We start from the raw sequence: 12,500 nt of genomic DNA, 5'->3' as shown, positions 1-12,500 counted from the left end.
AGCATAATTCACAACAAGCAAGCAGGAGCTTTTGATAGAGGCTACTGAAAACATGGATGCAAGTTATTGGTAATAAGAAATTTTTATAGACTTCCATATTCTGCCCTCTTGTATAGATTTGTGAAAATGAACAGTGATAGACATTTTGCCTGAAAACAGAATTTGAAAATAATTTCTAGAAAAGGTAAACACAGCTATCTGTATGGCTTTGTAAAATGAACAACCATATTCTGGCCAATTGTATAGATTTGTAAATATGAACAACCATATTCTGGCCAATTGTATAGATTTGTAAAAATGAACATGAACAGATTATTTTTTTTTTTTACTTTTTTTAAAATGAAAAATAACTATTTTAAACAACATCAACTGTGAACTGATTTGGGCGTGTGTGTGTTAAAGAGACAGACAGGGAGGGACAAAGAGAGAGAGAGGCTACATTACTTGTACTGAAACTGTTCTAGCTTGCTGCATGATCAAATTCAGCTGATGCGCATAGCAATGCACGTAATGGGCATTCTTGAAATGCTCACGCACCTTTTGCTGCACACCAGCCTTCTCTCCCCTCATCACACTGGCTCCATCGTGAAGCTTGCGCAATGAGTTTGACTTTCTCGTCAGTCGACAAAAAGACCGTTCAGTCTCTCCAAAAGCACACTGGCGATTGAGACTGAGGTTGATTCCGAGATGGGAAGGAACTCAAAAAAGCGCTCCTGCACTTTGTGGTTGCTATCTATGTACCTCAGCACAAGCACCAGCTGTGTCTGTGTAGAAACGTCCGTGGTCTCGTCAGCTTGGATAGCTACGAAGTTCGCCGACTTCACCTCCTCCACAATATGTTCCCTCATGACCGCTAGCATACACTCCAGTAGCTCGTTTTGAATGGACTTTGATGTGCCCTTGAAAACTTTAGCATTTTTAAGATGGTCATCAAACACCTCATCTAATTGTGCCACAAAGTTGACAAGTCCAAGAAAAATACCAGGGTTGGTGGAGCCCTCAGTTTCATCTTTTGCCTCGCAAAGCTAGCCATCTTGACAGTTGTACGTGAATTGATTGACGCTGCTACCCGCTCTTTTCTTAGTTATGTTCATGGTTACTTATGTTACGTATGATGACGCGCGTAAGTGCAAGCCCTCCCCGGAACCCATAGAGATTGTATTGAAAGCTCTGATATTTGAAAAAAAAAAGATTTTACATGATAGTCTATGAGAGACTCCTGGGCGATTTTCAACCTGACTGAAATCGCCCCAAAAGGGGCGGGGCCATTTGAAGCACGACTTTAGCCTGATTGGACATTTAGTGGCAGATCAGACGTCTAGATTAGAACACTGATAACTACTGTTGCCGTGATATAATTGATTAGAAAAAAATCCCTTCCTTTTCCCGTTTGGCAGTGCGTCGCCCATATCGCCCTAATGAACACACCGCCCCTGGTCAGTGGCCACGCCCAGATGAGCACAAACATGATGGAACGCCCCTTTTACCCAGAGTGCATAAAAAGCCTTGAAAAACAAATCAATCTTTAGACCAGCAGACGTGAAGCGTGAGCCAAACATTGCAAATGGTTGAATTTCTACCAGACCAGTAAGCCCCAAGGCTTAAAATGGTTGACACTCTACAAGACCAAGAAGCGTGAAGCGTGAAGCTACATGTTACAAAATGGTTAGACTAGAAAGACCATAAAACGTGAGACGTTAGTCCACACGTTTGAAATGGAGAAACTCTGAAACTCTCAACCTCTACACGAGGTGAAGAAGAATACAATGCACTAGACCTTATCATCTCAGTCTGCAGCTGGCATGTATAGTCGTCTAGAGAACTTTCACTAAAGACACAAAGTGGCAAGGACAATCCCTCTCAGACAACCGATGGTATATCTGAAGTATCCATTCTAACCACCACTACGATCAGAAACTCTACCAAGGACATTGAGATCTTTGGTGGGCAAACCAGAGTCCTACATCATCAACTCAACTATCGAGGACAGCTACACGTAAATACATGTTGCATTTCTAATCCGAATGAGCGTTATTAGGGTGCATAAGTATTATGATTACTGTGAGCATAGTCTCCAAAGTAACCACGATAGTTTGAATCTCTCTCTCCCTTCCATTCTGACCCTCCTTCTACCCAAGCAGTCATGCGAATGTTAGTCCAGTCCACTAGGGTCCTGTTTTCATTGTATTACGTTAGTAATCAATAACCTATGTGTGTTTGTATTGTGTTATTATTTAGTTAGTAAATAAATAATTAAGCCAATTTGTGTATTGCTGAGTCATCAATAAGGTTAGGGTTCTTGCAGGTTCAAGGATTATGCGACGTTCAGAATGAGACGGATGAAAGGTAATTATTTGATGAGTGACTGTTATCGATATATATAACATATATATCTTCTAAGTGTTTAATACGGGAGATGGTAACTCGTTAAACGACTTATTCCGTGGGTGCCCCAAATTCCTAATGAGTTAATTGTTACATGATTAATTTAATCGAGTGACAATTAAACAGAGTAAGGTGATTGGATAAATAACAGTCATACATTAAAGTAAGCCACAGTACAACAGTTAGCACAGCTGAAAACTGTTGTGCTGATTAAAGAAGCAATAAAACTGGCCTTCTTGAGACTACTTGTTAGGTGCCTGTTTCTCAAACTAGACACTCTAATGTATTTGTCCTCTTGCTCAGTTGTGCACCGGGGCCTCCCACTCCTCTTTCTATTCTGGTTAGAGCCAGTTTGCGCTGTTCTGTGAAGGGAGTAGTACATTTACATTTTAGTCATTTAGCAGACGCTCTTATCCAGAGCGACTTACAGTTAGTGAGTGCATACATTATTTTTTTTTTCATACTGGCCCCCCATGGGAATCGAACCCACAACCCTGGCATTGCAAACGCCATCCCTGCCGGCCAAACCCTCCCCTACCTTGGACGACGCTGGGCCAATTGTGCGCCGCCCCATGTCTCCCAGTCGCGGCCGGCTACGACACAGCGTTGTACGAGATCTTCAGTTTCTTGCCAATTTCTCGCATGGAATAGCTTTCATTTCTCAGAACAAGAATAGGCTGACGAGTTTCAGAAGAAAGTTATTTGTTTCTGGCCATTTTGAGCCTGTAATCGAACCCACAATTGCTGATGCTCCAGATACTCAACTAGTCTCAAGAAGGCCAATTTTATTGCTTCTTTAATCAGCACAACAGTTTTCAGCTGTGCTAACATCATTGCAAAATGGTTTTCTAATGATCAATTAGCCTTTTCAAATGATGAATTTGGATTAGCAAACACAACGTGCCATTGTACTCCTGAGTGGCGCAGTGGTCTAAGGCACTGCATCGCAGTGCTAACTGTGCCATAGAGATCCTGGTTCGAATCCAGGCTCTTTCGCAGCCGGCCACGACCGGGAGACTCATGGGCGGTGCACAATTGGCCCAGCGTCGTCCAGGATGGCCGGGAGGGATGGGAAGGAGGGAATGGCCGGCAGGGATGTAGCTCAGTTGATAGAGCATGGCGTTTGCAACGCCAGGGTTGTGGGTTCGATTCCTCTAACTGTAAGTTGCTCTGGATAAGAGCGTCTGCTAAATGACTCAAATGTAAATGTAATTGGAACACAGGACTGATGGTTGCTGATAATTGGCCTCTGTACGCCTATGTAGATATTGCATTAAAAATCAGCCGTTTCCAGCTACAATAGCCATTTACAATAATAATAATAATGTCTACACTGTCTTTCTGATCAATTTGATGTTATTTTAATGGACAAAAAAATGCTTTCTTTCAAAAACAAGGACATTTCTAAATGACCCAAACTTTTGAACGGAAGTGTACCTCATTCACTCACACTGATGCAGCGATTATCTACTAGCCAGGCCAGTCTCCCCTTTGGGCTTTTTGTTGCTTAGTTGTGTTATACAGACTCTCTCTCTCTCTCTCTCTCTCTCTCTCTCTCTCTCTCTCTCTCTCTCTCTCTCTCTCTCTCTCTCTCTCTCTCTCTCTCTGTCTTTCTTCCTCTCTCTCTCCTCTTCCTCTCTCTCTCTCTCTCTCTCGCTCTCTCGCTCTCTCTCTCTCCTCTTCCTCTCTCTCTCTCCTCTTCCTCTCTCTCTCTCTCTCTCTCTCTCTCTCTCTCTCTCTCTCTCTCTCTCTCTCTCTCTCTCTCTCTCTCTCTCTCTCTCTCTCTCTCTCTCTCTCTCCTCTTCTTCTCTGAATATTCATGAGCTGAGACCAGACAGAGCACTCTGATTGGCAGCAGCAGCAGTTTAACATATTGATAACACGCTGGAATCTAAGGGGAGCCAGTAGCGTCATCTCCACTGATGAATATTCAGAAGCATCTGCCTTGGGTGGCTGAGGGAGGGAGAGAGGGAAATATTTGAGAGAAATATTGTTAAAGACCTCTAAGCACCACACCAATCATATTTTTTTTTTTTACTGTAGACTCGCTGTCTAACTGGTTCTTTCTCTCCCTCCCGTGATTGTGTCCTTGCATAGCCATATGTTTTGCCTGTCTGTCTGTCTGTCTGTCTGTCTGTCTGTCTGTCTGTCTGTCTGTCTGTCTGTCTGTCTGTCTGTCTCTGACGGTGTGGATCTGTCTGTCTGTCTGTCTGTCTCTGATGGTGTGGATCTGTCTGTCTGTCTCTGACATTGTGGATCTGTCTGTCTGTCTGTCTATGATGGTGCGGATCTGTCTGTCTGTCTCTGACGTTGTGGATCTGTCTGTCTCCCTACAGAGAAGAGGACTGATGAGTCAGCAGTGTCTGGGTTATGGTTAGTGAGGGTGTGTATTTGTGTCTCTCCCTACAGAGAAGAGGACTGATAAGTCAGCAGTGTCTGGGGCCATCAGGCTACAGATCAGTGTGGAGATTGAAGGGGAGGAGAAAGTAGCGCCGTACCACGCTCAGTACACCAGCCTGCACGAGGTAACACATATTATACCAAGCTCAGTACACCAGCCTGCACGAGGTAACACATATTATACTAAGCTCAGTACACCAGCCTGCACGAGGTAACACATATTATACCATGCTCAGTACACCAGCCTGCACGAGGTAACACATACCATACCACATTGCATATATACAATATATAGTATAAATTGTTTATATACACACAAAAGTGACTACAGAAAGCATAGAAACAAAACACATTTTCTCTCTCCCTCCCTCCTCTCTCCCTCCTCTCTCTCTCCCTCCTCTCTCTCTCCCTCCTCTCTCCCCCCTCCTCTCTCCCCCTCCTCTCTCCCCCCTCTCTCTCCCTCCTCTCTCTCTCCCTCTTCTCTCTCTCCCTCTTCTCTCTCTCCCTCCTCTCTCTCTCCCTCATCTCTCCCCTCCTCTCTTTCTCCTTCCTCTCTCTCTCCCCCTTCTCTCTCCCTCCTCTCTCCCCCCTCCTCTCTCTCTCTCTCCCTCATCTCCCTCTCCCTCCTCTCTCTCTCCCTCCTCTCTCCCCCTCCTCTCTCTCTCCCTCCTCTCTCCCCCTCCTCTCTCCCCCTCGTCTCTCTCTCCTCGTCTCTCTCTCCCTCCTCTCTCTCTCCTCCTCGTCTCTCTCTCCTCCTCTCTCCCCCTCGTCTCTCTCTCCCTCGTCTCTCTGTCCCTCCTCTCTCTCTCCCCCTCGTCTCTCTCTCCCTCCTCTCTCCCTCCTCTCTCCCCCCTCCTCTCTCTCTCCCTCCTCTCTCCCCCTCCTCTCTCCCCCTTGTCTCTCTCTCCCTCGTCTCTCTCTCCCTCCTCTCTCTCTCCTCCCTCGTCTCTCTCTCCCTCCTCTCTCCCCCCTCGTCTCTCTCTCCCTCGTCTCTCTCTCTCTCCTCCCTCGTCTCTCTCTCCCTCCTCTCTCCCCCCTCGTCTCTCTCTCCCTCCTCTCTCCCTCCTCTCCCCCCTCCTCTCTCTCTCCCTCTCTCTCCCCCTCCTCTCTCTCCTCGTCTCTCTCTCCCTCGTCTCTCTCCCCCCCTCGTCTCTCTCTCCCTCCTCTCTCTCTCCCTCCTCTCTCTCCCTCGTCTCTCTCTCCCTCCTCTCTCCCCCCTCGTCTCTCTCTCCCTCCTCTCTCCCTCCTCTCCCCCCTCCTCTCTCTCTCCCTCCTCTCTCCCCCCTCCTCTCTCTCCCTCGTCTCTCTCTCCCTCCTCTCTCTCTCCCTCCTCTCTCTCCCTCCTCTCTCTCTCCCTCCTCTCTCCCCCTCTCTAGAACATATTCCATTACTCTACTGACGTGGTTGGTCAGGGGGTAGTGAAGGTGCCTGTTGCCTATGGAGAGGATGCGTGGAAGGTCTACTTTGATGAGGTGCATCAGGATATTGTAGATGAGTTCGCCATGCGCTACGGCATCGAGGCCATCTACCAGGCCATGACGTGAGTCCAAGAACTTTGTGTGTGTGTGTGTGTATGTTGTGTGTATGTGTGTATGTATGTGTGTGTGTGTGTGTGTGTGTGTGTGTGTGTGTGTGTGCGTGTGCAGGTGCATATGTGCAGTCATGAGCCCCATGCAGATTGGTTTATCTTTTAATGAGAAATGAATAGGGCTGTTGCGGTGACCGTATTACCGCCACACCGGCAGTCATGAGTCATGATGGCAGTCAAATTCCACGTGACCGTTTAGTCACGGTAACTAGGCTTCTCCAAGCTCTGATGCTGCTGATGGTCATTAGTAGCCTAACAAACTTGCTAACTGCCTGGTACTCAGCACTCTATCTCTAATCATGCTGACATCAATGCAAATGTGAACGAAAATCTAATCAAACGCTTCATGAGAGCCCATGAGCTCATGTTGCGCAACATTTCCATAGGCTGTGCAATTGTGTGAGAAAACAGAGTGATGGCCTCTATTAAAAAGAGGAGGATCCCATCAGCTTTCTATAGGCTAGGCCTACTATATTTATTTCTCAACTTTTCTAATATTAAGCACATTGTTTATCTTTACAACAGCAGTATAGCCTACCTGGCTGGCATGAAAATAAACCACGGGGAAAAGCGTACCCCATTCGCCATTTAAGTGCATAGATGACATGTATTTTTTCCTGCTGCCGCCCCTGTTTCGAGTCAGGTACATGATAATGGTCCATTCTAAATCAAAACAAATTTCACACATATATTATTTAGTATATGTAAAGACAAGATTAAATCAAGAATAGTCTGATGGGTGACAATATTAGCCTATCACTCGTGAACTATATATTATCGCTTGTGAATGATGCCTAGCATAAGAAACTGCCTTTTTTGTGTGACTTTTTCTAATCATAGTCGCACACCTCATGTAGCCTAGCCCATAGGCCTATATGTTTTCATAAGGTTTGCATCACAAAGTGGCCAAATAACTTCTTAAAATTAAGCACATTAATCCATTTTACAAGGGGTGTAGAGCCTAACTGGCATACATAAGCAGCGCGTGAGCTTCAAGTTTGGGGAAGATACTTTTCACCATATAAACGCACCTTTATAATAAAAGCATTACATGCATAATCGTATTTGCGGTCTCTTTTGATAATGGTGTTTTCCCGCTAATGGAACATTAGCCTACTACCATGTGCGCATTGCTGCACTTATAATGTGAAGAAATAGCTTAATAGTTTATCAACGTTTTAAGCTAAACGTTCTCATCTGTTGCGTCAGCCACATTGCATCAAATATGTTTTTGATGCTATTGGTTGTATTAATTTGGGATCTATTGCATCCCACAACTGTCCCAGACTATGTTTGGAATATTTATTTCTGGCACAGAATATAATAGGTTGACTTTTGTACTATCGGGGAAAGTAGATTGACATAGGCTAGTGCTTTTGCTGTTCGTTAGGCCTACTCATCTTGTTGGCTGACGAAAAGTAAATGTGGACAGTTCTTCCAATATCTTCAATCTGCACCTCGGAATTGGATAAGGACGTGCGCAGTTGCGTCCCCAATGTGTCTGTCTTCACTTGTAGCCTGTGAGAAAGACCTGATCACTTAACGGAGAGCCATGTGAGTGAGAGGTGATTCGGAGTGTGCAGCACTCAGGGAGAAGGGCACAACGTCCACTGGCAGCAAAAGGCATGGATTATTTGTGCATTACGGCCACAAAGGGGATGCCGCCGTGAAATTCGAGGCATTATCAAGTGCTTGTCAAATTGTGAATGCGAGACTGATGAAGTGTGTACAGCCTGCGCAAAAAACAAAGCAGAGCTTGTGCCTTTTCAAGCAACTTTTTTAGATTGACATAGAGTGAGGAAAGAAAGTATTTGATCCCCTGCTGATATTGTACATTTGCCCACTGACAAAGACATGATCAGTCTATCATTTTAATGGTAGGTTTATTTGAACAGTGAGAGACAGAATAACAACAACAAAAAATCCAGAAAAACGCATATCAAAAATGTAAAAAATTGATTTGCATTTTAATGAGGGAAATAAGTAATTGACCCATCTGCAAAACATGACTTAGTACTTGGTGGCAAAACCCTTGTTGGCAATCACAGAGGTCAGACGTTTCTTGTAGTTGGCCACCAGGTTTGCACACATCTCAGGAGGGATTATGTTCCGCTCCTCTTTGCAGATCTTCTCCAAGTCATTAAGGTTTCGAGCCTGACATTTGGCAACTCCAACCTTCAGCTCCCTCCACAGATTTTCTATGGGATTAAGGTCTGGAGACTGGCTAGGCCACTCCAGGATCTTAATGTGCTTCTTCTTGAGCCACTCCTTTGTTGCCTTGGCCGTGTATTTTGGGTCATTGTCATGCTGGAATACCCATCCACGACCCATTTGCAATGCCCTGGCTGAGGGAAGGAGGTTCTCACCCAAGATTTAACAGTACATGGCCCCGTCCATCGTCCCTTTGATGCGGTGAAGTTGTCCTGTCCCCTTAGCACAAAAACACCCCCAAAGCATAATGTTTCCACCTCCATGTTTGATGGTGGGGATGGTGTTCTTGGGGTCATAGGCAGCATTCTTCCTCCTCCAAACACGGCGAGTTAAGTTGATGTCAAAGAGCTCGATTTTGGTCTCATCTGACCACAACACTTTCACCCAGTTCTCCTCTGAATCATTCAGATGTTCATTGGCAAACTTCAGACGGCCCTGTATATGTGCTTTCTTGAGCAGTGGGACCTTGCGGGCGCTGCAGGATTTCAGTCCTTCACGGCGTCGTGTGTTACCAATTGTTTCCTTGGTGACTATGGTCCCAGCTGCCTTCAGATCATTGACAAGATCCTCCTGTGTAGTTCTGGGCTGATTCCTCACCGTTCTCATGATCATTGCAACTCCACGAGGTGAGATCTTGCATGGAGCCCCAAGCCGAGGGAGATTGACAGTTATTTTGTGTTTCTTCCATTTGCGAATAATTGCACCAACTGTTGTCACCTTCTCACCAAGCTGCTTGGCGATGGTCTTGTAGCCCATTCCAGCCTTGTGTAGGTCTACAATCTTGTCCCTGACATCCTTGGAGAGCTCTTTGGTCTTGGCCATGGTGGAGAGTTTGGAATCTGATTGATTGATTGCTTCTGTGGACAGGTGTCTTTTATACAGGTAACAAGCTGAGATTAGGAGCACTCCCTTTAAGAGTGTGCTCCTAATCTCAGCTCGTTACCTGTATAAAAGACACCTGGGAGCCAGAAATCTTTCTGATTGAGAGGGGGTCAAATACTTATTTCCCTCATTAAAATGCAAATCAATTTATAACATTTTTGACATGCATTTTTTCTGAATTGTGTTGTTGTTATTCTGTCTCTCACTGTTGAAATAAACCTACCATTAAAATTATAGACTGATCATTTCTTTGTCAGTGGGCAAACGTACAAAATCAGCAGGGGATCAAATACTTTTTTCCCTCACTGTAGGCTAGTGCTTTTGCTGTTCATTAGGCCTACTCATCTTGTTGGCTGACGAAAAGTAAATGTGGACAGTTCTTCCAATATCTTCAATATGCACCTTGGAATTGGATAAGGACGCACGCAGTCGCGTCCCCAATGTGTCTGTCTTCACTTGTAGCCTGTGAGAAAGACCTGATCACGTGATGGAGCGCCATGTGAGTGAGAGGTGATTCAGAGTGTGCAGCACTCAGGGAGAAGGGCACAACATCCACTGGCAGCAAAAGGCATGGATTTCTTTAGGGTGCATTACGGCCACAAAGGGGATGCCGCCGTGAAATTTGAGGCATTATCAAGTGCTTGTCAAATTGTGAATGAGATGCTAATGAAGTGTGTACAGCCTGCGCAAAAAAGACAGCAGAGCTTTTTTCAAATCATCATTAGAGTCGCATCATGCAGCCTTAGAATGTATTACAAATCTAAACATATAGCCCAACGTTTGTAGAACAATAAAAGTTACATAAATAACTCTAAATCAACCATATAGGAGTACCTGTTTCTTTGTTAACCGCTCAACACAGAATAGCCGCATGTGCGCACTCCCTCAAATCGCTTTGAGAAAATATTTATATTTTATTCAGCTTTGTTCAATTGTATTCTTCATACTGTAAAATAATATAAAATAATGCCATGGAATTATAAGCAAATCTTGTCTGCTAAACGAACTAGTGTAGCCCACATGCATTTAGCATAGCCAGATCAGGACCTAACATAAGGACAACTCAGAGTATGCTATTCTGTTCTTCTGACCTGTCTCAAATAAATAATGGATTTATTGTGAAGGTGTAGGCTATATTACATGGATTATTACATGGACTTTTTAAAATGTAGATGTTCCAAAGGTCTGCATCAGTGGCTTGTAGGCTATGTGTGGAAGCCAGGAGATGCTAAATGTATTTATGTTAATTAACGGTATATTACCGTGAAACCGACAGTTATTTGGTTGACAATCACCGGCTGACAAAAGTTTGTGACCGCCACAGCCCTAGAAATTAAGACCTGGTTGTCGTGACAATTGCCCCGCGGTTCCAAGGTTCCGTTCTCAGACAGTTAGACTGAGGAGTACACTCATCAATCACGTCTCAGGTCCTGTCACACACATACACATTTCTATGTATGCACGCACGGATGGAGAAATAACACATTATTTTTCTCTCTTTCTCTCTCTTTCCCTCTCTCTTCATCACATTCCTCTCTCTCGCTCCCCCCACCCCACTCTCTCTCTCTCTCTCTCTCTCTCTCTCTCTCTCTCTCTCTCTCTCTCTCTCTCTCTCTCTCTCTCTCTCTCTCCCCCTCTATCTCTCTCCAGTCACTTTGCCTGTCTGTCCTCTAAGTACATGTTGTCTGGTATTCCTGCTGTGATGAGTACTCTGTTGGCCAATATCAATGCCTTCTACGCCCATCCTACGGCCATCACCAACGTCTCCGCATGTGACCGCTTCAATGCCTCCAACTTCGGGGTAAGACGCAAACATACCTCTTAGTTATTGTATTTGTTGCTTGGTAAACTCTGTAGTGTGTGAGCCTTAAAAGCTGTGAGAGAGATTCACAACAACAGGACCATAGCGTAATATCCAGGTCCATATTATTCACAGGGAGTCTCAGAGTAGCAGTGCTATATTATGGACAGGGGGATCCTACTCCTACTATGAGACGTGTTTTGAATACGAGCTCAGTCTTAGCCAAATGAGAGAGCCCAGATTCGGCCAGAGGCCAGTCTTAATGGCCCTTGGGATTCCAGCCAACAGCACTAGTAGTACCTCTGCAACGGAGATGGATGTCCATTTTGGCTCCACCACCTGCAAGTCGCAGTCAGATGACTGTGATTTATGAGCAACTGGCTGCTGGTTGGCAATGTGTATTCAGTCTAATAGGCTCAGGGGCTCGCTATTGTTACCATAAGCTACCTATGGAGATGAGTCTACTGAGGTGCCAGGTTGGTAAGAGCCAGCCTGTGTTTCCCTTCTGACTATAATGATGGTCGGTTGTGAGGTTGGTGTGAGCTTGCTGTTTCTTACTAACTATAGTGATAGTGGATTGCTACATTGGTGACAGCCTGTTTCCCTACTGCCAATAGTGAGAGTTTGCTGCCAGATTGGTATTCTGCATTTCCCTACTGACTATAGTAACAGTTTGTTGCCAGATTGGTAATCCTGCATTTCCCTACTGACTATAGTGATAGAGGTTTGCCAGGTTGAAAAGAGTCTGCTGTTCCCTACTGACTATAAAGTGACTGGGTTGCCAGATTAGTGACACCATGTTACCCTACTGACTATATATATATATTTTGTCATTTTAGCAGATGCTCTTATCCAGAGTGACTTACAGGAGCAATTAGGGTTAAGTGCCTTGCTCAAGGGCATATCGACAGATTTTTCACCTAGTCAGCTCGGGGATTAGAACCAGCGACCTTTCGGTTACTGGCACAACACTCCCGAGTGGTGCAGTGGTCTAAGGCACTGCATCGCAGTGCTAGCTGTGCCACTAGAGATCCTGGTTCGAATCCAGGCTCTGCTGTAGCCGGCCGCAACCGGGAGACCAATGGGGCGGCGCACAATTGGCCCAGCGTCGTCCAGGGTAGGGGAGGGAATGGCCTGCAGGGAGGTAGCTCAGTTGGTAGAGCATGGCGTTTTCAACGCCAGGGTTGTGGGTTCGATTCCCACGGGAGGCCAGTATGAAAATAAAAAAGTATG

General features: G+C 45.3%; 1 protein-coding gene and 1 non-coding gene across 2 annotated transcripts in view; both read left to right on the top strand.

Moving 5' to 3' along the window:
* The window catches only part of LOC123492718 (protein unc-13 homolog B-like), a 105,806-nt gene that overhangs the window by 23,617 nt on the left and 69,689 nt on the right, over nucleotides 1-12,500 (top strand). Inside the window, exons 10-12 of the mRNA XM_045225610.1 lie at nucleotides 4,795-4,910; nucleotides 6,162-6,325; nucleotides 11,117-11,267. Of these exons, the coding sequence (XP_045081545.1) occupies nucleotides 4,795-4,910; nucleotides 6,162-6,325; nucleotides 11,117-11,267 (431 nt within the window). The remainder of the gene's footprint in view (nucleotides 1-4,794; nucleotides 4,911-6,161; nucleotides 6,326-11,116; nucleotides 11,268-12,500) is intronic.
* trnae-uuc lies at nucleotides 12,399-12,479 on the top strand. The gene has a single exon. It is a non-coding gene; the product is annotated as a tRNA-Glu (tRNA).

This window comes from Coregonus clupeaformis, chromosome 16 (assembly GCF_020615455.1).
Source record: "Coregonus clupeaformis isolate EN_2021a chromosome 16, ASM2061545v1, whole genome shotgun sequence".
Taxonomy (NCBI): Eukaryota; Metazoa; Chordata; class Actinopteri; order Salmoniformes; family Salmonidae; genus Coregonus; species Coregonus clupeaformis.
The sequence above is the reverse complement of the archived record's forward strand: the minus strand, read 5'-3'. Positions and strand labels throughout refer to the sequence as shown.